General features: G+C 50.1%; 8 protein-coding genes across 8 annotated transcripts; 4 read left to right on the top strand and 4 right to left on the bottom strand.

Moving 5' to 3' along the window:
- Positions 1–50: 50 nt before the first annotated feature.
- GT037_011126 (uncharacterized protein) lies at positions 51–956 on the top strand (the record flags this gene model as incomplete). The annotated part of the gene is made up of 2 exons (XM_038936173.1): positions 51–353; positions 408–956. The coding sequence occupies 2 exons, from the start codon at positions 51–53 to the stop codon at positions 954–956; spliced, it is 852 nt and encodes a 283-aa protein (XP_038781219.1).
- A 691-nt stretch (positions 957–1,647) lies between these two features.
- GT037_011125 (glycoside hydrolase family 30 protein) lies at positions 1,648–4,647 on the top strand (the record flags this gene model as incomplete). Its single annotated transcript, XM_038936172.1, has 6 exons — positions 1,648–2,288; positions 2,350–2,709; positions 2,767–3,064; positions 3,800–4,380; positions 4,430–4,511; positions 4,573–4,647. 6 exons carry the CDS (start codon positions 1,648–1,650, stop codon positions 4,645–4,647), a joined length of 2,037 nt encoding a protein of 678 aa, XP_038781218.1.
- A 570-nt stretch (positions 4,648–5,217) lies between these two features.
- GT037_011124 (gmc oxidoreductase) lies at positions 5,218–12,606 on the bottom strand (the record flags this gene model as incomplete). The annotated part of the gene is made up of 10 exons (XM_038936171.1): positions 5,218–6,561; positions 6,626–6,991; positions 7,049–7,161; positions 8,360–8,461; positions 8,550–9,340; positions 10,137–10,222; positions 10,273–11,080; positions 11,411–12,114; positions 12,164–12,243; positions 12,294–12,606. 10 exons carry the CDS (start codon positions 12,604–12,606, stop codon positions 5,218–5,220), a joined length of 4,707 nt encoding a protein of 1,568 aa, XP_038781217.1.
- A 1,595-nt stretch (positions 12,607–14,201) lies between these two features.
- GT037_011123 (uncharacterized protein) lies at positions 14,202–14,831 on the top strand (the record flags this gene model as incomplete). Its single annotated transcript, XM_038936170.1, has 2 exons — positions 14,202–14,354; positions 14,415–14,831. The coding sequence occupies 2 exons, from the start codon at positions 14,202–14,204 to the stop codon at positions 14,829–14,831; spliced, it is 570 nt and encodes a 189-aa protein (XP_038781216.1).
- Positions 14,832–15,390: 559 nt separating this feature from the next.
- Positions 15,391–16,068, bottom strand: GT037_011122 (uncharacterized protein; the record flags this gene model as incomplete). The annotated part of the gene is made up of 1 exon (XM_038936169.1): positions 15,391–16,068. One exon carries the CDS (start codon positions 16,066–16,068, stop codon positions 15,391–15,393), a length of 678 nt encoding a protein of 225 aa, XP_038781215.1.
- Positions 16,069–16,369: 301 nt separating this feature from the next.
- GT037_011121 (uncharacterized protein) lies at positions 16,370–16,711 on the bottom strand (the record flags this gene model as incomplete). The annotated part of the gene is made up of 1 exon (XM_038936168.1): positions 16,370–16,711. The coding sequence occupies one exon, from the start codon at positions 16,709–16,711 to the stop codon at positions 16,370–16,372; it is 342 nt and encodes a 113-aa protein (XP_038781214.1).
- An 802-nt stretch (positions 16,712–17,513) lies between these two features.
- On the top strand, positions 17,514–18,698 carry GT037_011120 (uncharacterized protein; the record flags this gene model as incomplete). The annotated part of the gene is made up of 3 exons (XM_038936167.1): positions 17,514–17,843; positions 17,896–18,456; positions 18,507–18,698. The coding sequence occupies 3 exons, from the start codon at positions 17,514–17,516 to the stop codon at positions 18,696–18,698; spliced, it is 1,083 nt and encodes a 360-aa protein (XP_038781213.1).
- Positions 18,699–19,020: 322 nt separating this feature from the next.
- Positions 19,021–19,990, bottom strand: GT037_011119 (plasma membrane ammonium transporter; the record flags this gene model as incomplete). Its single annotated transcript, XM_038936166.1, has 3 exons — positions 19,021–19,355; positions 19,411–19,683; positions 19,747–19,990. 3 exons carry the CDS (start codon positions 19,988–19,990, stop codon positions 19,021–19,023), a joined length of 852 nt encoding a protein of 283 aa, XP_038781212.1.
- Between the last annotated feature and the right edge of the window lie 525 nt (positions 19,991–20,515).

Here is a 20,515-nt window from a genome sequence, read left to right as displayed (position 1 = left end):
TTGCATTTGTTGTCTGTTATCGTGATCCTCGCGCTCGCATTGGCGTCACCATGTCGAAGCTCTCACCAAGACTCAAGTCGCTCATCAACGCGGCGCATTCGCGCCCAGGCCCCGTACCAGCGCCACCAAGGATACAGGCTGTATACAAGCGCATAGAGCAAGAAGCCACAGATCGCAAGCTTGGGCGACCGTCATGGCTCGGCATCTCGACAGCCGCGACCATGACGATGAACTCGCCCGAGTCGATGATGGCCCTGTACAACAGCTCAGCTACCGCCAGACCAGAGAGTGAAGGTGTCGCGATAGCAGAATTCATGCGCGAGATCGGTCTGAAGTGCATCGGCTTCAATGGCGTAAGCATTTGACCTGGCGCGTGAGAAGAGGCCGTGTACTCATACTCGTTGCAGATACCGCGCACCATCAACATGTTGAACGCCTTTCGCGCCGAACTCCCCTCGTCAGTCGCGTCCTCCCTAAACACCAAACCTACGCGCTTCCCAGACCCCTCCAACATCGAACACATCAACAAACGCGGACGCGCTCTCTGGGATGCCATCTACCGCCCCCTAGAAACAAAACTCGAACACAAGCTCGGCGACGCGCATCCCGATCTGCCCGTCTTCATCATCAACAATGAATACGGCGGCCTCTTCACCGACCCTCCCCGCAGAGAAGGAGCCACCGTGGGCCGCATAACAACCAGCTTAATCGCCATCACATGCTTGAGGGCGCAGCAAGGAGTCGGACCCCAAGTGCTCAGCCACGTCTTTGGCCTAAGGAAGGCTTGGGAAGATGGCACCTGGAAGCAAGAGCCTGAAGCTGGCCAAGAGGAGGGCATCAAATGGTTGGTTAGCGACGAAGGGTGTACATGGATCCTGGAGAAGGTCGATGAGCTTGTTGAAGCTCTTGGGGGAGGACAGGGGAGCACCTTTGCACCCATCAAATCTAAGCTTTAAGAGCAATATCTCGATGCCATCATGAGATGATGAGGAGAACAAGTCAGCATCAGTTCTTCACAAGCGCCCTCTTGCAAGTATACGATGCAAAAATAGATGGAAAAGGACTTTGTATCCAGTGGGCTGGAAGCCCAGCACTAGCCGTGCTATCTCATGAGCCTACAAAAGTCTCCATGTCGGTTAATTCCAAGTACGTAATCCTCGTCGTGTACCTTCCACATGGCCCATGCTCGACCGCGCATCCCAATTGTTTCGGTCATACCAATCGCCCGGTAGCAATCCACCGGTTAATATCTCCATGTTTCCTGGTAGTTCAGCCGGGCAACGCTTATCTCCAGGCCTTACCCCGCTAAACATCCCGTAAAGCTTGATTTGAGCCCCACTTCTCCAACATTGTGGACTAGCGCTATGCGCTACTTGAGGACTGGCATCCAAAAATCCGATGGGTACTCACGTCACTCCGTGAAAGCGATACGCTAGAGGTTGTGATATCGGTAGCGAGTTTATCCTAGATCCGTACGTGCTGGATAATTGAGGTATGCCGCAAATCATCGTGTCGTCATCCATGAGAACGCGATTCAAAATGTCTCTTTCCGTGTTAGGGGTTTCTGGTTGGCAAAACGTGAAAAAGTCATAAGAGAGGTCACCAGACAGTACTTCTCCCAAGCAAGATAAGCATATTAATGCAGAGATGGCAAAGATGACTACGACATCACTTCTTCCACTGCTTTATGCAAGTGGCATCTGCGCCCAATATGTTCCTGTGCCATGGGCATACACACAAGACGAGCCTCCTGTGAAGGTCACCGTTGATGCTACGGTACGATATCAAACCATGATTGGGGGTGGCTGCTCAGGAGCTTTCGGCGTCGCCTGTGATCAGACCGGATCCCAAGGGCTTTCGCCCTCGAACCAACAACTCGTCAGCGATTACCTTTTCAGCGAAAACCTGGGAGGCCTTTCCGTTCTACGCAACCGAGTCGGTTCGAGCCCTACCGATGGCATTCTTGGTAGCTGTCCATCGACACCTTCAGCACCGGCCAACTATTCAGGCCTAGGAATGAACGAATCCACAGCCGACAGTTGCCAACTCAAACTCACACAGCAAGCTATGAACGCCAATCCGGACCTTTTTATCTACGCCGACGCCTGGTCTGCTCCGGGTTGCTTCAAAACCGATTCCACTGACATCAATGGCGGGCTGATCTGCGGTGTGCGCGGAACCAATTGTACGCATGACTGGCGACAGGCATATGCTGACTACCTTGTGGAATATGTCAGGCTGTATGAAGAGAAGGGTATCAATGTTAGCTTGATAGGGGCTTACAACGAGTAAGTGTCTCTCCACAAACTGCTCGTAGGACATACACTGACTTTGTACACCTGCATCTAGACCGGATTTCAATCCCGTCACTTACGCTAGCATGGACTCTGACGGGTATCAGGCTGCAGACTTCCTGGAGGTACTCTATCCTACCGTCAAGAAGTACCGCAAGGACTTGCAGGTATCTTGCTGCGATGCTACTGGTGCTCGTCAAGAACGTAATCTCCTCTACGAGTTGGACCAAGCTGGTGGCGGTAAGAACTACGATATAGCGACATGGCACAACTACCAAAGCATGCCAGAGCGGCCCTTCAATACGCAAGGTCAGCCCAATATGGAGACGGAGTGGTCAGACGGCAGCGGCTCCTTCAACACGACTTGGGATACGACAGGGCAGCTTGCAGAGGGTCTACAATGGGCCATCTATATGTAAGCAATATATGTTAGCCAACGCCAAGGTCAAGCCGGTGCTAATATTGTGGACAGGCACCAAGCCTTCGTCTTTAGTGACACGTCCGGATACCTACACTGGTGGTGTGCGCAAGACAACCCGGGAAATACCACCGGTAGCGATGCCATTCTCGTTCGCCTGGATGGCGATACATTTGAGGTCTCTCGCCGTCTCTGGGCTTTCGCCGGCTACTTCCGTTTCGCACGCCCAGGATCGGTTCGCATCGATGCCATCAGTCCCGCAGAGAACCTCAAGGTCACGGCGTTCGAGAACAAGAATGGTACGCTGGCTATCCCTGTTATCAACGAGGCGCATTTTGAGAGGCAGGTTGAGGTAAGTATCGGGGGCTGTGAATTAGCTCTGGGTGTTGCGACTGCATATCTAGCAGACAATGAACACAACAATACGCTGGTTGGGACTTATGGAGTGAATGGGTCAATGTTCCTGGCTAGTATTCCGCCGAGGAGTATGACCACTTTTTTCCTCGAGTGAATTTTGTTGGTGGAAGTTTCAACACTTACTCCTTGGCTGCAGAACATTTCGATTCCATTTGGTGGAACGTATTGTATAGAAATAATCACCCAACGAAATGTTCAAGTGCATTTCTGGAAGATGGCGATAAGACTTTTGCTCATGCTCTTATTTACTGTGCTTCGGAAGCTAATCGTACACCAAGATTCACGAGTTAATGTCCCCAGCACAGTTATATTCCATCACGGCCAGATTGGTCTTGAGATTCTTTCTTTTTGCTTCAAAGTGATTCTAGAGCAGGGTTCACCGCTCTCAAAGCCCTTATAGTGACATGCGCGTAATAACAGGCCAAAGATGTGAAACGGAAGTAGCTGGAGAAAATGGTTCATGTACCTAAGGTGAATAGAGAGTAGCTATTATGTGGTTGTTAGACTGGAAGTGTAACTGATGTAATACAATACCCTGTCTCCTGTGCTCCAAAATCACCATTCATCTCCATGAGTGCGTCTTTCATCGCTCACTGAGGCAATTTACCACGATTCGGCCCTCTCACTACTATCTAACCGTTTGCGAGAATTTGTTCGCTTGCGGCATCAGCAACCGTACCCCCAATCAACCCTGCCTGCCACCCGCTCATCAACCTTGACTCTCCGTGCAGTAGCCTCAGGACCACACGCCACATATATGCAATCAGATACGGCAGAAGCCGCTCATTCAGCCATGACAAGCCCGAATCTTCCTCTGCAACCTCATCCGGAACCTGCACAGATCCCGAATCCAGGACACAGTCAGATGATGGTGCCTATGGGCTTCGCAGCGCAGCTGCGAGCAGTGCAAGAAATACAGCAAGAGCAGGCAGAACGTATTTCCAGATTGGAGCAAGAGAACGCGGATCTCAGGAATTTTGAACGAAGCAGTATTGACGTCGCTGATCGGGTCCGAGCACTTGAGCAGCACAAAGCCTATATTGCCGCGAGACGTAGGGAGGCAGTCGGCCAACTTCTCAATATGCGGACCCTACACCAAGAAGCCGACAACGCGTTTCAGCTGCGTACATCAGACATGCAACCAGATGATCTCGAAGGCATATTGGGAGTGTACGGCACCATGTTGACCACCACAATGAACCACCATCAGCGTGTGCTTGCCCAAACGCGTGCGAACGGCCACTTCCTTACGTATGCAACACCGATTCCTCAGACTCAGCAGGGGACTGCACCAATGCAGTATCGCCACGCGTATTCAGCTGCGTACTCCGAACATGGGTACTGCTATGTCCATAACATGCCTTATCACTGTCGTGTTTGCAGTAAGTGACCGCCGCTCCGTCTCGATCGCCAGCTATTGACGACATCTTGTGAATATATCAGGCAACCGGCATACTGACGTTGATGCTCTACGCATCCATCATGGCCCAGAATCGAGGAGCCACTCTTCTTGAGTAATGTATAGCAAAGTGTTGAGTTGGAATGGAAGTCAGCAGGGTTGGCGTACGCGTGGTATGGTTCAGACGCTTCTGCGCGATATTGATTGAACCGCTGGTACAAGTGGCTTCGGCTAGTTGATTGTTTCAGCTTTCTATTACGCGTCATTCATTTGGACGCTGGATCACACAGCACGGACAAAAAGGAGAAGATAATTCGCCTCTGGAACAGCATTACCAATCTTGTGCACTTGTCTGGCTGTACTTTTTTACCTTCTCAGGTCTGATGGAGTAATAACATAGTCGGTCGATGAAGACACTCGACATGAGCGACAGACTTTTCATGCGTCCAAGATTGAGACTCTTTGCGGGACACGCGTGCAAGAAGGTGGCTGTACACAGGTATCTAGATGTAGTTACCATCAAAACAGATGAGTATAGCAGAACGACGACACGACGCTATCATGTCGCGACGCGTTACGACACGCTCCTGAGGTTCGCTAACACGAATGAGGCTAAGCCTTGCCGGACTTGATTGTCGTTGTGCCAGCCTTCCTCGCGTTCTATCCATCGCGACTCCGGAGCCTCCCCATCAACAGTACTCCGCCGTGATGATCTCCGCTGCCCTCTCTGCGATGCCATAGATGGCTGTCTGGATGTGTGCAGAGATGATCATCGGAATTACGCTCGCGTCCACAACCCGGAGATTCCCCACGCCATAAACTCTCAGGTTTGGGTCAACCACGCCACCGTCTTTCTTCGGCAACATTGCACAAGTACCTAGTGGGTGGTAGAATGTAAATACGTTATCCCTGATGTACATCTCCCACTCTGCGTCCGTTTCGGTGTCCATACCAGGGTCGAATTCGGAAACCCACACGTTCTTGAAAGGAGCAGTCTTAGCCATTCTCCGCGTATACTTTGCTGCTGATATCAAAGCCTCCAGATCATAGGATGTACTTAGATATCTCGGGTCCACTAGGGGCTTGTTCAGAGGGTCAGATCCATTGATGTGTACCGATCCTCTGGCGAATGGGTGCTGGACACCAGCAAGAAGTGTCACATACTGCTTACTGTAGCCAGTTGTACCGTTCTTTGGATATCCAGTCGTTCCAATATAACCATCGCTGAATACGACCTCGATATCTGGCGCTCCAGATTCATGGCCAGTGAGCAGCTCAAGCTTTTTTCGGTCCACAGGGTTTGACATGTTCGCTGATTGCATCGCCAGTTGGACGAGCATGCTGTCATCGCCAAGAGCCTGTTTCCACTTCAGAAAGCCATAACAGCTACCAGCGTATTGATACAAAGATGGCTGGCCACGTTTCCAACGTTCCAACTCAATAGCTGCCAATGTCGTGTTGTATTTCAGAATATCTACCCCAAGTACATCAGGTTTGAGTTCGTATGTTGTTTGGATTCGGAGATGATCCTGTAAGTTTTCGCCGACCCCAGGGAGTTCGATAACTTGCTTGATACCAGCGTTGTTCAACACGGTTCTCTGACCTATTCCGGAAAGTTCCAGTATCTTTGGGGAAAGTAGGCTCCCGGCTGCGACAATTACTTCCCTTCTGGCTTTCACTAACGTGCCGTTCATGAGCACGACACCAGTCGCCTTCGACCCTTTCATGTTGAGCTGCACTCTGTGAACGGTAGTGTTAAACATGAAGGCCAGGTTATCGCCAGCTTCTGGAATATAATCAACTGAGTAGGACCGTGTGTGATTGGACACGCGATACGTGGCAGGCTGGTACATGACACCGAGGTTATTGCCATTCAACGATTGAAGGTTCTCCTGCAATCCAAGACTAGTCAGAGTTGGGACACAAGCTTGGAGTTGGGGCGGTGGATTTTCGGTTAGAGCGACTTGAATCGGGCCTCCATATCCAACACCGTCGACGCCGTACTGTGCGGTGCCATTCTGGCGTTGAAAGTTCTGCAGATCCGAAAGTGCGAACTTAGCGAAGGTTTCACATACGTTTTGTACCACTACGACTTACCTCGGTTTTCAGCATACTTGGATACATGTTCTGCCACCCCCACCCCGGGTTCCCAAGCTCTTCCCATGCATCGTATTCCTTGACAGTGGCACGATTCCAGACAAGCAGATTCAGGGCCGAGGTTCCACCTAGGACCTTACCACGGTTGTGACCTATAGTCCGATTGTTTGCTGCAGCCTGTGGCACAGTCGGAAGACTCCAATCATATGAAGAGCCAAAGGTCGAACCTCTCAACCCGGGTATATAAATTCGCTGCTCGTGGCGTCCGTCCGGGCCAGCTTCGATTACCAAAACACAATGACTTGGCAGAGCCTTACTGAGTCGGGAGGCCAGCGCAAGGCCAGCTGTTCCACCACCGATGATTATCTTGACAAAGGCTCAGCTTAGTCTTGGGTATGCCATCATGTTTGGGAAAAGACGTACGAAGTCGAAGCTGACAGCAGGCACCTGACATGGTGTCGCACTGGCCGTAGGTACAAGACCCAGCACAGCTGAGAGAAAAAGATTCAAGATGAGCCGCATGAATGATTGACTTTCTGGATACGAGGAACGTAGTTGCAATGAGCCTCTTGTGTGGTGGTTGTGTTGAGATAGAAGACCTGAACAACAGAATATAAATGGCTGCTGGGGCATTATTTAGGGCCCAAGATCTGGGGAATACTATGCAGTGCAAACAACTATAGCAGCGCCCACATTTCCCACGATTCAAACGATCCACCTCCCATACCCATCGAGCCAATGCGGGTCGCAGTGTGGAGGATTCAGCATCGACCGAATACGATAGCCGAGCGAAGCAACGGGAAGTTCTTTGTCGTGCTAAGGTTATCTCTAGAAGGTGCTCGACGTCGGCGTTTCAGATTGCAGGGCATCTTGTACAGCGAGTAATGATGATCCAAGAGGATGATCCTAGTCCTTTTATTGGCCAGCATCACGCATCAGTATAGCCGACGGCACGTATCTGCATATCGCTCATGCAGGTAGGGGTTCTTACCAGCGGAACCAAGGCGCTGACCGGAAAAACTGCCAAAGTACGTCCATATTTCATCCTCGCCCTGAGAAATTCCCTTCAGTTTCGCGGGTCAATCACGTTGACTATACTCCTCTTGAGAGCTTATTCACTGTGCTCACGACACTTCTAGTATACGCTTCTTTCTTTGACAATTTTATTTACCAGATGACACCAAATCACGGACCTATTGCCATCCTCGTGAACACCTGGCAAGCACGGTGAGATCGCGGGTTGGCTAATTGGTACAGTTCAGTGGGATCCGCAAGCGGGCCAAGCGTGAGTGCTGCGGAGTCGCAGCTGCAAGCGGCACGTAGCGGATCAGCAAGGACAAGCCCTCCGGTTCGACCCAGTGCGGCAGGACAAGTAGTCACCTCAGCCATGGAATGCAGACAAGTATACGCCCGACGAGTTTCTTTACGCGAACCGGCTCATGTTTGTGATACAATGATGTTTCAAAACGGCGTACAAGTCCACGGAGGTCCATCTTCACCACACTGCCATGGTTCTGTGACATCGAGACACTCAGTCGATACTTCTAACGTGGCCAACGTACTATTGTGAATTGAACAAACACTTTCATACTATCCTTTCAATTGATACGCAAAAAGTCACCTATCACCAGCCCTACTCATTGGAGTACCACTGCCATCTCACTAACAGGCGTATCCACAACATTCTCAATATCAACAGCCTGTGTATCGATGTCAGACTTGACCCTTCCTCACTCTTCCTCATGTCAATGCTTCTCCATCTCTGGACCCATTGAGTTGAACGAGATTTGCACAGCTTCACCAATCCTAACATCCTTGTAGGCTTGAACTTATGAGCTGTGATTCTACGTCGCGACAGCTTTGGACATCCACCATTGGCGGCGGAGCTATTTTTTGGTTCCGTTCAACGAGGGCGACCTTGGACTTTCGAAGTGCGACGGTGTCGCGCTGTCACTGTCGTAGCCTACGCATTCCATCTCAGCACCGACATTACGTGGGATGCTGGGTGAGAATTGTGGTGGCGTAATGATAGAAGCTGGTGATGGTGCTTGAGATGAATCGCTGTGACGGCTTTGAACGGTGTCAGACACTGTATCTTGACTGTCAACACTTTTGCGCTCAATGTTATCACCGCGTAGGATATACAGCCACTCTTTCGCGTCGAAGATCTTTCGAACTTCTCGTTTGCCGTCATTCAGTTTCAGTCTCTTCTTGATAGCAATGATCTCTTCTTCAGTGAGAATGACTTCTTCATCGAGGATGGGCGCAGATTTGCCCAAGAGAAGTTGATCGAGCGTTGACTGCTTCCCGGTTGTCGACTTCTCCCTTGAGCGATGAACCATGTTTTCGTAATACGGCATCCAAGATGATGCCGTAGGCGCTCCAACGCCAGACTCTCCGATGTGGCCGGAGTCCTCTTCCCGCGTATGAGCAGTCTTACACGCATCTTTTCTTTTCTGGGTACACAAGTCATAGTGGCGTGTTACACTTCGCAAAAGGATTTTAGTATCATGCTTCTTAAATCTCAGCGCACTTCTCTGCTGGCGCATACGGTTCTGTGGTTTGCTGTTCGGTACATGCAGCTTCAGAGCAGCTGCGAAATGGCTTATAGCGGACTCCCAATCGCCTAAACCAGCACATCCTCTTCCATACCAGTATTTGGAGCGTGCTTGTAAGTCGTGGTTGGATATTGCTTCAGCCAGACGTTGCGCGTACCTGGCACACTTCAGAATATCGCGATAGTGGTTGGGTGAGGATAAATTTGGACAATGAGTCCAAGGTTTTGGTTCGACAGCATTAGCTCTAGACTGTAAGACCTCGCAACGCAACAGGTATAGTTGACATTGAACCATTCGCATGCGATTCCTATATCCATCATGCTCTGTCAATTCGGTAGGAATACCGTCAAGAGTGGACTTTTCCGTTGTGCCGTCGATGCCAATAACGTCGTCATCTTCTTGAAAAGACAAACTCGATGGTGACGCGCGCTCCCAAGATCGACTTTGCACTTCTGGGAAAGGCAAATCGCTAATGAATGCGCGAACATCCTCAATGAGAGATTCGTTGTGCTGGGGAAGCTCATCAAGAGAGGGACACACCCCCGGCGATAGTATAGCATGTATAGACATTTCGAACTCATCAGTCGGGAGAAGAAATTGTAAGATTTCCTGGTAATTTGGTGTTGTGACACAATACTGGCGAAGCAGTTGAGATAAGATAAATACGTTGTTTGATTGCGCAGTCGCCTGGTGCAACACACGACCAGACGTCTTTGTTCGTAGTATGCAGCCTTGCGCGACATATGGCAATTGCGACAAAGCCTGCCGGAATACCCAGTGCAATGGTTGAAAACATTCGATGTACGAACAATGAGATGCACCTCACCAAGGGAGCCCTGGTGGTGAAGCTCACCACACGCCGAGCTATTCGTGGCGTCTACCTTGCCTTCTCGTCACGATAGACTAGTACGACTACAGGACGTTACTCTCGGTGAGGTCCATCGCTCGCTGACTTAACCCAGCGGTAGGGTAAAGACACTCGTCTCGCTTTTGCGGCGGCGCGCTGCCTAAGCTGCGCACTCGTACGTCTGCGTTTATTCTAGGGAAGATCAGCATGCCGAAAATCTTTCAAAGCTAGGGCCCTAAAACCTCTGCATTCTTATCTTCCAGTTGAGCGAGCAAGCCTTCCATAGTGCGACTCTCATCAAAGCCCGACCGACGCTTGGCACAGCGCAGCAGATGCTGGTCATCATCGTAAGACTTTGAAAGCTCGCAGGCTTTAGCAGAAAGTAGTTCGTTGTCACTGATGGTACTGAAGGCTTCTCGGGCTTGGTGCAGTAGACGTAGCTCGTAACATAATAGGCTGCGCTGAGATCGTATCCTAGGTAAGAAGTCCTGGAGTTCGGAGAGACGATCGCATAAGTCTACAGCTTCGCTACACGTAGCTAGCGCATCGAGGAGCGCGTCGGGTCCTGAAGCGCGTAGGACGTTGCTCTTTAGGAGCAAGCCTTCGGCGCGGGCTTTGCAGCTAAGCGGGCCGCGTAAAAGACGCTCGACCTCGACCAAAGCAGTGCCGTAGTTCCGCTGGGTAGTGCACTCCTGCACACGTTCGAACAAAGGGTTGATGCAATCCTCTGAAGACAAACGTAGTTGACGATACTCAGTCCTGATTGGTGCATACACTGCAGCTGTACCAAACGTGAAATCGACTTCAAGATCTTCGACACCATCGAGGGATGTAGGGCGGTGGTTGTCGCGCCCATCAGAAACTGCCCGAAGTCGTTGATGTTGAGCGCGCTCGTTCTCTAGCTCAGCTTGCGCGGCAAAACATACGTCCTGTAATTGTTGCAGGCGGTTTGATTGCGTCTCGAAAGCCTCTTTGTATTGGATCGCCACGGCCTGCCAAGTGTCTCGGTCAACCTTGAGGTCATGGACGATTTGTTCCATGTCGGCAATGCTGTCCATGGTGTCAGAGGGTCTCGTAGTAATGCACAAATCAATATGCTGTTCTGTGTTTGCAGTGTTGTGTGAGGTGACGGAGTTCTCGATCGATTCCAGGCGATAACATACTTGAGTTGTGTTTGGAGCAAGCGTGGCCTGCGAACGGCAGCTGTGGTTGAGGAACCTCGACTCGTGCCTTCCTCATGGTGCAGCTCGCAGCTTATGTGAGCAACAGCATGCAGTGACAGAAGAAAGACTTGCCAATGACATCTGCCAAGAGAAGCAGGTTGTACATTAAAGGCCGCCTCAGATGTTGAAGCCGCCATGCCTCGATGCTTCGACAAACCTCCAAAGGCCAGCTTCTTCGGCGGCTTTCTTGACTAAAGCTACCTCATACAAGTCTACAGGACGATTGATGTCTGAATACCTAATGTCTTTTTTGGTCGAAGCCGATGCTTCAGCACCGCCTGGCTCAACGACATCTTGACTTGCACGGCCGCGCCGCTCCTTACCCACATGGGCTCTCGGGAAATACTGTTCCATAATGTGAACCATGATGTCTTTGCTCACATTGTCCGCAAGCCACTTCATGATCTGCCTACCCTCTTCCTCTTTCCCCGGCATGACCAGATGGCGCACAAGCACTCCCTTTTTGGCAATACCGTCTGCGGTGAAGCAAAGGTCGCCGACTTGGTCATGCATAGCCTTGATGCTTTGCATAGCCACCTTTGTGTAGCCGTCGGCCTTGAGCAACCGCCGGCTTGTCTTGTCACTCCAGACCTTAAAGTCGGGAAGGTAAATGTCAACCAGGCCGTCCATTAACTGGATGCTCTCCAGCGAATCAAACGACGACGTGTTGTAAATGATGGGTATGCGCAGACCGAGCTCACGCGCGTGCAGGATGGCCAAGCAAACCTGGGGTGCGACATGCTCGGGTGTAACGAGGTTGATGTTGTGTACCCGGCCCACGTCCTGCAGCTTCATGAACCACTCGGCAAGCTCCTCTGGCGTAAGATCGAAACCATTGCGCTGGTGGGCTATGTCGTGGTTCTAGATATAGATTTAGCGCACACATGACCATGGAATAAGAGGCGTTTACCTGGCAGAAGACGCATCTCAGATTGCACCCAGAGAAAAAAACTGATCCAGAGCCGTTGTGTCCCTGGAAACAGGGCTCCTCTGGTCCACGTTAGCGCGCGCAATCCCGGGCTTCGACAGCTTCGACCTACCGCCAAAATGAGGAGCGATGGTATTCACCTTCACAGTCTCGGCTCCTATCAGGCATACGCCCGTCGTCTCGTAGCGGTTGACACCGCAAAGCCGAGGACACAGGTTACATTCGCGCAAATGCGCGTACGCCAGGGATCGTTTCTTCGCGGCATCTACCGAGGATAACAGTTGGTAACGCGGTATGTAGTCGTCGAGCAGGTATGGCGGCGCGAGGTAGAGGCTTCGTCGGAGAGGGACGTGTTGGACATGAGGGGCAGCGAGTCTGGCCGAACCGCGCTTCAAGGCGGGTCGCAATCTCGAGAAGGATGCCATGCTGGCAAGCTCAAAGCCGTCATCGATTTGGTGAGATTACAACGCGTACAGTTGGCTATTGAGTGCGATGCTCAGGCTACATGTGCGATGCCATAAAGCTGAGGATGACGACGGCGTCATTGGCCGAGACCCCAAAGCCGCTGCATCGCCGGACCGCTACGTCACCCCAACCTCTCCACTTCCCAATGCTTTCACCTTTCCTCCTGAATGTGGTCGCATCGAAACACAAGTACAATATGTTACACGTAGCCTTATACACGAGCAATTACTTGCTTCTGGCTTTCTCCGCTTCGTATCACGTTACCATCGTACCAATATCTCACGTATCCAAGGCACTCTATGTAAAAGCTCCACAACGAGCCACTGGTCATCAGAGGCTGGCTACTACTTTCCCGATCACACTAGGTTATGATCCTCTTCAGCTGTATATCTTCCGAAGATAATGGGGCTGGCCCCAGATAAGCTGGTCGGTCCCGAACACTCTGATCCTTTGTCGATAGCACTTTTCAGATCCGATACTTGTAGATGCAGGCAATACTCACTTATCATCTTGTGTAGGCATAATACGTGTTTGTACGCGTCGACACAGTTCTTCTTCAGTTTTACAACTTGTGGCATGCTCGGTGGAGCATTGGCTATACAGCCTCATCCAAGGCCAGGAAGCGCCAAAAAGGGTTATGCTAGTACACAAGCTATGCGCATCTTATTGCGATTGAGAACATGACTTTAAGCATATCATTCCAAAGTCACAACTCGACTACGATCTCAACGCCGCCAATCTTGGAGATACAGCGGTGTGATGAAAGTTTAGGAGCTGTGTCATGAGCACTGATATCCACATCACGCGCTTTTATGTCATCGCATTCCGTTGCTGCTCCTGAAATTTGGCTTCAGGTAGCACGGCTTATTTGATACTTCGAGAAGACTGGACGTATCGTGATACCAAACTTCACAGTTGTTCACAACAAGGCAGCGTGCATGCCTAGCCGCTGATGCTCCGCAACATAGTACATGACTTGTTTCATCACAAAACCTGAGTTTACTTGTTGGCGAAACAAATCATGAGCAGAAGCTAATGAATTTGACAAGTTATCAAATGAGTCATGCGATTTCTGCAACTACCCGTCTGGTACCTCAGAACTACCTGTACTTTGGCCCTCAATACTAGCGCACTGTACCGACACGCGAATGACAGCTGCATCGCACCTTGTTTTCTTGCAAAAAGTTGATTCATCGCTGCATTGTTGAGCACATTGAGCATGTATTCGTGTTACCGTGACTTGTATTGACCCTTGTATCATTGAACTTCGCCGCATCAAAGTTGGCTATTGTGACGCTGTTCGCTGCTTCCTTGGCTACAGCGAGTGCAAGTTCCGTTCTGTTTGTAGACATTCGCTTACGTCTTACAAGAACCTACGCAAGAGCGTCACGACCTTGATGTTGACTTCTGGATCGCCAGGCAAGTGTTACAACGCGAGTCTTGATGTGCTTCACTGTCGGACATAAGAGCACCAACAGTGAAGCATTCATATCTCAGCATCCGCAGCTCCAACTCCAACAAATTAACAGCCTTCATCACCTCTCGTATATCCAACATGCGTGTCTCAGCTCTCCTTCTCGTCGTGTTTAGCCTACCAGCTTTTGCGACCCTACTTGACACGCAATTCCCGCATATGCTTCTGCCTCTCAAGAAGTCTCGGCCAGATACCGCTTTTCTGACCCAGAAAAACGCGACCGTCATCTACGACGTACGTGTTAACAACAATACGCACACACGCAATCGTCTGGATCATACTTACCTCTACTAGGACAGATCCCTTAATGAGCAATGGACAGCCGTCAACTACGATGTCCCTGACAATGCCGCAAATATCTGTCGCCTCCGATTCCTCATCAACACTGACATCTTGAAGAATGCCCCACTCAGCCTCAAAGGTGAAGCACCTTTCGCCATCAACATCTCACGCATCGAACCCAAGCTTGTCAACGGCGGCACTACCTGGAACAACAAGCCAGCCATAACCGAGCACTACGATACATACGTGCTGTCTATGAACGGCGCTACGGAGGTTGTCAGCAAGTGGTTTTCGTGTCCCAAAGGAAATGTAGCGCAATTCGTAATTCATCCTGCTAGCAAGAGATATTTGGACGTTTACTGGTTCGAGCTAAACTACGGTGCTGAGGATGGAGGCCCACACGGCGTCGTGTTGGAAATGCACACCTGAGCTGCAAGACACCATACCGCGAATGACTTGATGATTGGTACCAAATTGTAGTTGGAGGAAGGCGAACGGCGTGTGAATGGAGTTGTTAGTGATGTTTTGGGCTATCCTCAACATAGAAGAACCAACGCGTTCCATAAGCTGCGCTCCTTCTCATACCAATATCCCGCCCCGACCACGATCAAAAGTCACCGCGAGAACATTCTACTAATATTCAACTAACGTCTATCCATCCTTAGTGGGCTGGCAGTTTGATGTATGCATCTCTTCATAGCCCCTTCCTCGACGTTAATCAGCTCACAGCGAGAGTCCTTAAGCAATCAACCATATCTCAGCTTCCAGTGTTGTATTACTTCTCGTCGCTTGTTCAATGACCGCGGGTACATTCAACTAACCGATCATGTCTGTTTGTGTTGAGATGGTCATAAGTTTCAAGTAACCGAAGGTGACTGCTGAATAGTATTGCAGCGGCAACGTTGACGCAACGTAACGATGCGTCGTGCATGTGACTCTAACGCCACTATTGGGCCCTAGGTCTTGGGTACTCTGTTTCTTCCTCAAGTCATCTGTCATCTTCATCTCTTGCCAGTGCGTCAATAATCCTCCCTAGAGCTCTCTCCATCAACCCAGCTCTCCCTGTTCTTTGCACAACACCAGTAAGCTCAACCTTTGTGGCCACGGGGGGCTTGAGGTCTATGAAGAGAGCATTCCGATGCGTGAGATCCGTTTCTTCAAAAACTTCGATGCCTTGTTCGTCAAGCGTCTTGATGACAACGATGCCGGGCGGGTAACGATGAGGGTAGGCGGGTGTGAGGGTGCGGAGTTCGATAGCGCTGTCCGTCATGGGGCATGCTTCGGAGGTTTTGGACGGTCTGGAATCTGTTGGGCGAATTTCATGACAGGTGCTAGGCTCAGTATGGATGGTTTCTAAGGAGGTTTGCATGGTAGAGGTTGAGTAGGTTGATGACACGTATGCTGAGGTAGTGTATGGCGATTTTGGTTGCAAATTTGGTGTTGTTTGTGTCTCTTTATCGGCATATACGTGTCTTCGAGGCGCTCCTTTGACCCTTCGTGATGGTTTGGGTGCTGTGCAATTCTCGCTGGGTATTCGCGTGCGGCTGAAGGTTTGACCGTCATCAGATGTGACGAAAGCACAGTCGCTCCTGGAATCTTCTTCTTCGCTTATCTGATGGTAAACGTATTCATGATTGCCGTATAGACGTCGAAGTGATAGGTCCATACCCGCGCAATGCGAAAAAGAAATGTGAAAGACCGATACCAGTAAATGAGCGTACAAGGGGTCGCCTTTCCTTGAACTCATATATCCCTCAAACGCGGCATCGAGGAATCCTTCGACAAGACCTAGGTAGTGTTGTGTTGTAGAGAAATACCGCACGCTAATCCCAAATAGTTGCTACCTCCAGGATACCATATGAGGAGTAGCAGTATGTGGCGTTCGGCGACGAATAATCCTTGAGCCAATAGGGACGTTGACCTTCGTATTTACCAGAAAAATATATGGCTGTGATCACTGGCCATACCTATGCATTGGCTTTATGTTCCGGGTTTGTAGCTTGGATGGTGTTCTTTGGCTTTTTGCAAAAAGCTTGGAATGTCTTTTTTGCCAATTCCTTCAATTTTTTGCAGATCGCTCGTTCGAAATCGCCGCACTTGGGGGCTGGTTTATCTACCGTACTGGCGAGTTTCTCTTCAATACGCTGGATGTACGTATCGTCACTTTTTTTGGTGGGTGATTGGCGAGATGTGCGGCTAGAGATCCTTTCGGAGCTTTGAAGCCCAATTGTGATGTCGTTACGGCGGCTTTCGGTTATGCGAGAATATGCGTTTCCTTGAACAAGGAAGGGATATGCGAAGTATCTCATAGCTGTTGTTGTTGCTGTTGTCGTCGACGTCGTTGTGGGCACGGTGTCTTGTGAGAAAATGTGTCTTTGGCAAGATACCTATGTAGTCTGACGCTGTTCTCGTTGAACGTTCATGTTATATGTGAATAGAGAGAGACAGCGCGCGATAGCAACGTTTTCAGTTTTTGTACCCAGTACCTTTAGATGCTGTATACCTAGGGAGGCCTTTGATGGTCAATTCGCGTAAACGAACCGGCTGTACCATGTTTTATCGACCACTTCATCACTGGCGTTGAAATGGTACAGAGCAGACGAGCCACTCATAATTCCGGCAGAGCATACTATATCTAAGACAGAATCTGCCCACAAACCAGAAACACTGTAAACATAGTGGGTCCGCTGTACCATGGTAGCTGGACGGCGCCGATCTCGCATGATGCAATACAGTAGGTTATAGTGGGGAACAAAGCAATGCGGTAGCATTACATGGACTAAGGCTTCTTCACTCTGAACACGGCCGTTGGATTACAGAAGCATGAATATAGCTATGCTTATGCGTTTTGTTCTTGGCCTGTCATGATTCATGTGATCACAGACTGCCCAGGTGAGGATCTAACCCCAATAAGGAAATATTTGCTAGCGCGTTCTTCTACCACGAGCATTTGTAATGTTAGACGCACACATGAACACCACAAACGGGTATAAATTGCAGCACGAGGGATCTGAGATACATGAAAACACATCCGCTAGGTCCTACCTTCTTAATCATCACTTGCTGCTCTTTGTGCTTCGCGCAGCGTCCGTCTCTTAATATTACCTTACGATGTCTACACACTCTGCAGTTGCGACAGTAGCCAAGAAAGCACGTCTTGGCATAATCCAAGTTCCTACTGCTACACCAATAGAGCAGCAAGTCCGTGTCCGTGTCGAGTGGACAGCTTCTACGCCTTTGGACCTTCATCAGAACGATGGCGCTTTGCTCGTGAAACATCCTCAAATTCTTGGTGACAGTGTAGCTGGTACAGTAGTCGAATTGGGGCCAGATGCTAAGAGACTACAAGTTGGGGATAAAGTCTTCGGCTTCACCTGGAGGACCCAAGTAGCAAAGGCTCATCAAGAATTCTGCACAACGGACGAATGGCTCTTGGCGAAGGTAGACAGTGTTGAGTCTCCCGGTTGATTAGGCTGATGCTGACATATTGCAGTTACCAGACGGTTTCACTCTGGCCGAAGCTGTAACGTTACCCAACAACTTCGTGACAGTATTCCATTCCTTCACAGCCGATCTGGCTCTCGAAATGCCCTGGCCAAAGAACGAATCTTATGTGCCAGGTCATGTTGATGTACCAATATTAATCTGGGGTGGCTCCTCGTCCGTCGGCCAGTTCGCCATCCAGATTTTGCACTACTACGGCTATAGGAACATCCTGACAACGGCGTCTCGAAAGCACCACAAGAAACTACGCAACCTTGGTGCAACCCAAGTATTCGATTACAACAATGCAGATGTTGTTGCATGCATTTCAGACGCTGGTGGTGACGAGGGCATTCCTTTGATTTATGACTGCATCGGCAGCCAGAGCGGTAGCATCGCACCAATCGCCAAGATCGCGAAACCCAGATCGAAGGTTGCAATACTGCTACCGGTGATATTGCGCGATTCAACCGAGACGCAGGATCCAGAATATGAGATGGATGTGGGCAAAGTGGCAGAGTGGAGCGATGGTGTCGACGTCAGGGGCGTGCGAACGCACTTCTACCTAGACGTGAGTATAGCTGGTCCGTTGCTCAGGAGCGCACTGCTAACAGCACATAGAATGAGTACTTCAAGCACCATCTTCAGCCCGACATCATGCCCGCTATGTTGAAGACCGGTGTCGTGACACCACAGAAGCAAAGGATGATAGATGGTGCGACACTGCTGGAGAGAGCACAAAATGCGATGGACATGCTGAGACGTAAAGACGTGAGTATGGAACGACTTGTGTGGCGCGTCAGTGAGACGTAGTCACAGGCGCGATATCGACACTGGTCGCATACGTCGTGATCCTGCAGGTCAAAATTAGAGGTGTAGAAGTGGAGAAGGCAAAAAAGACTCGGGACGCTGAGGACTTGCGCGTGCCCCACCGAAGCGATGCGCTGAGGCTTAGCACACTGCAGGCATGAACACCAGCCATGACCATCCGTAAGTGTAGCGAATCAATCCTCTGTTCATTGAACATCATGACATCTGAAACTATAACACGATGAGCCGCTTGCCAGCTATAGTACCTTGAACAGTAGCCAGCCGCATTGTCACGAGCTTTTTGACTGCATCTATTCCACACCCATCACTCTTCCTTGATCACACCTCTTGGCCTCGCCTTGATCACCATACTCAGGTCGCATACAGGCAGGTCCGGCACCGGCAACTCCATGATCGAAATTATCAGAGCCAGCAAGAAGTAGAAGCCTAGCACGCTAGCCGCAAAGAAGCAAGCACCTGTACCCGTAGCCAACCTCATTCCAACCACAGCATTTCCATTGGAAAGGTTGAAGAAGGCCCCAGCGCCGAGACCAAATCCGATTGTCGCAAACAAAAAAATTAGGACAAACACGACGTTGACGCGTAACGAGCCGAGGAGGAATATGAGGGATAGAATGCACATGACGATAAGGTAGAACGCTGTTGGGTGCCAGATCAGTTTCACACACCGCCTTGGAAACCCGCGATTACTTACCATAACTTGCTAGAAATACTGATGTCTGGTTCGACGTGCCAGGACTGCCAGTGCCACTTCCATCTGGGTTGAAGTATCCAATCGAGTTGAAAGCAGGAACGAATGTTGTTGCGTAAGCAAAGAAATGCGCGCCATATCCGAGGAATACCATCATTGGGAATGTATTCCCAAGTAGGAACTCTCCAATACCTGCGAGGACAAGGAGCATACCGCCGAAAAATATGTTCACTGTCCCGGTCGCGACGCTGAGACCACCCGAACCCTGCCAGCCCACTACGGTTATTGTCAGACACATGGAAGCAAGACGCGAGGATGTTGAGATGATAGTGGACGTACTGAAGGCACATGCAAGTGGCATAACGGCAATCGAGAAGCCCAATACACCCACTGGCGTTGGGTTTCCAAACCGTGAACGAAGGTCCCCCGATACTCGTGTCTTCGGATTTAGAAACAAGCGCTCATAGAGTTCTGGAGTGAGCGTGACCGTCTTGGCAAGCTCATAACGCAGCTTCTCTTCGGAGTCATAATGCGCATCTTGATGTCGGTTCACGGTAGTTGAAGAGTAGTCGTGACTGGTCATCGTAAAGAGCACTGTGGATGTTTGTAGTGATGAGGAATGAGATTGCGCGCACCGTATAGCGACAGCTCTTGCTCAGTATTTAATCAACCCAACAAGTTGGAGTTGCATATGGTATAGCCGCGGCTAACGTGTCTCGTGAGTTGAATGCCGGGTCGATTCCGTCTTCGATACATGTCTCTGTCGACTCCGCATTTAATCGAGACCACGGTATCGCGACATTCCCGTCCTCCGGCCACTAGCGTGATGCTATCAATGAACATTTGATAGTAGAACTAAGAGATTTGACAAAATCTATGCGCTTGTCATGAGTAACAATATACATGTTTTTCCATGTGTACCTAGGGATGACCACTTCCTTTGTCACCACTGTGTTCCCAAAAGGATCCTCCAAACAATACCTCATGAAGAGCTTATGTCCCTGCCACTACACATCTGGATCTCTCGTAAAAGACTGCTACTAGAGACGGAAGCGACTTCAGCTGCATGGTTGATCGCTAGACGGCTTACATTCCGATGGGACTTGAT

This window comes from Alternaria burnsii (genome assembly GCF_013036055.1).
Source record: "Alternaria burnsii strain CBS107.38 chromosome Unknown 712, whole genome shotgun sequence".
Taxonomy (NCBI): Eukaryota; Fungi; Ascomycota; class Dothideomycetes; order Pleosporales; family Pleosporaceae; genus Alternaria; species Alternaria burnsii.
The sequence above is the reverse complement of the archived record's forward strand: the minus strand, read 5'-3'. Positions and strand labels throughout refer to the sequence as shown.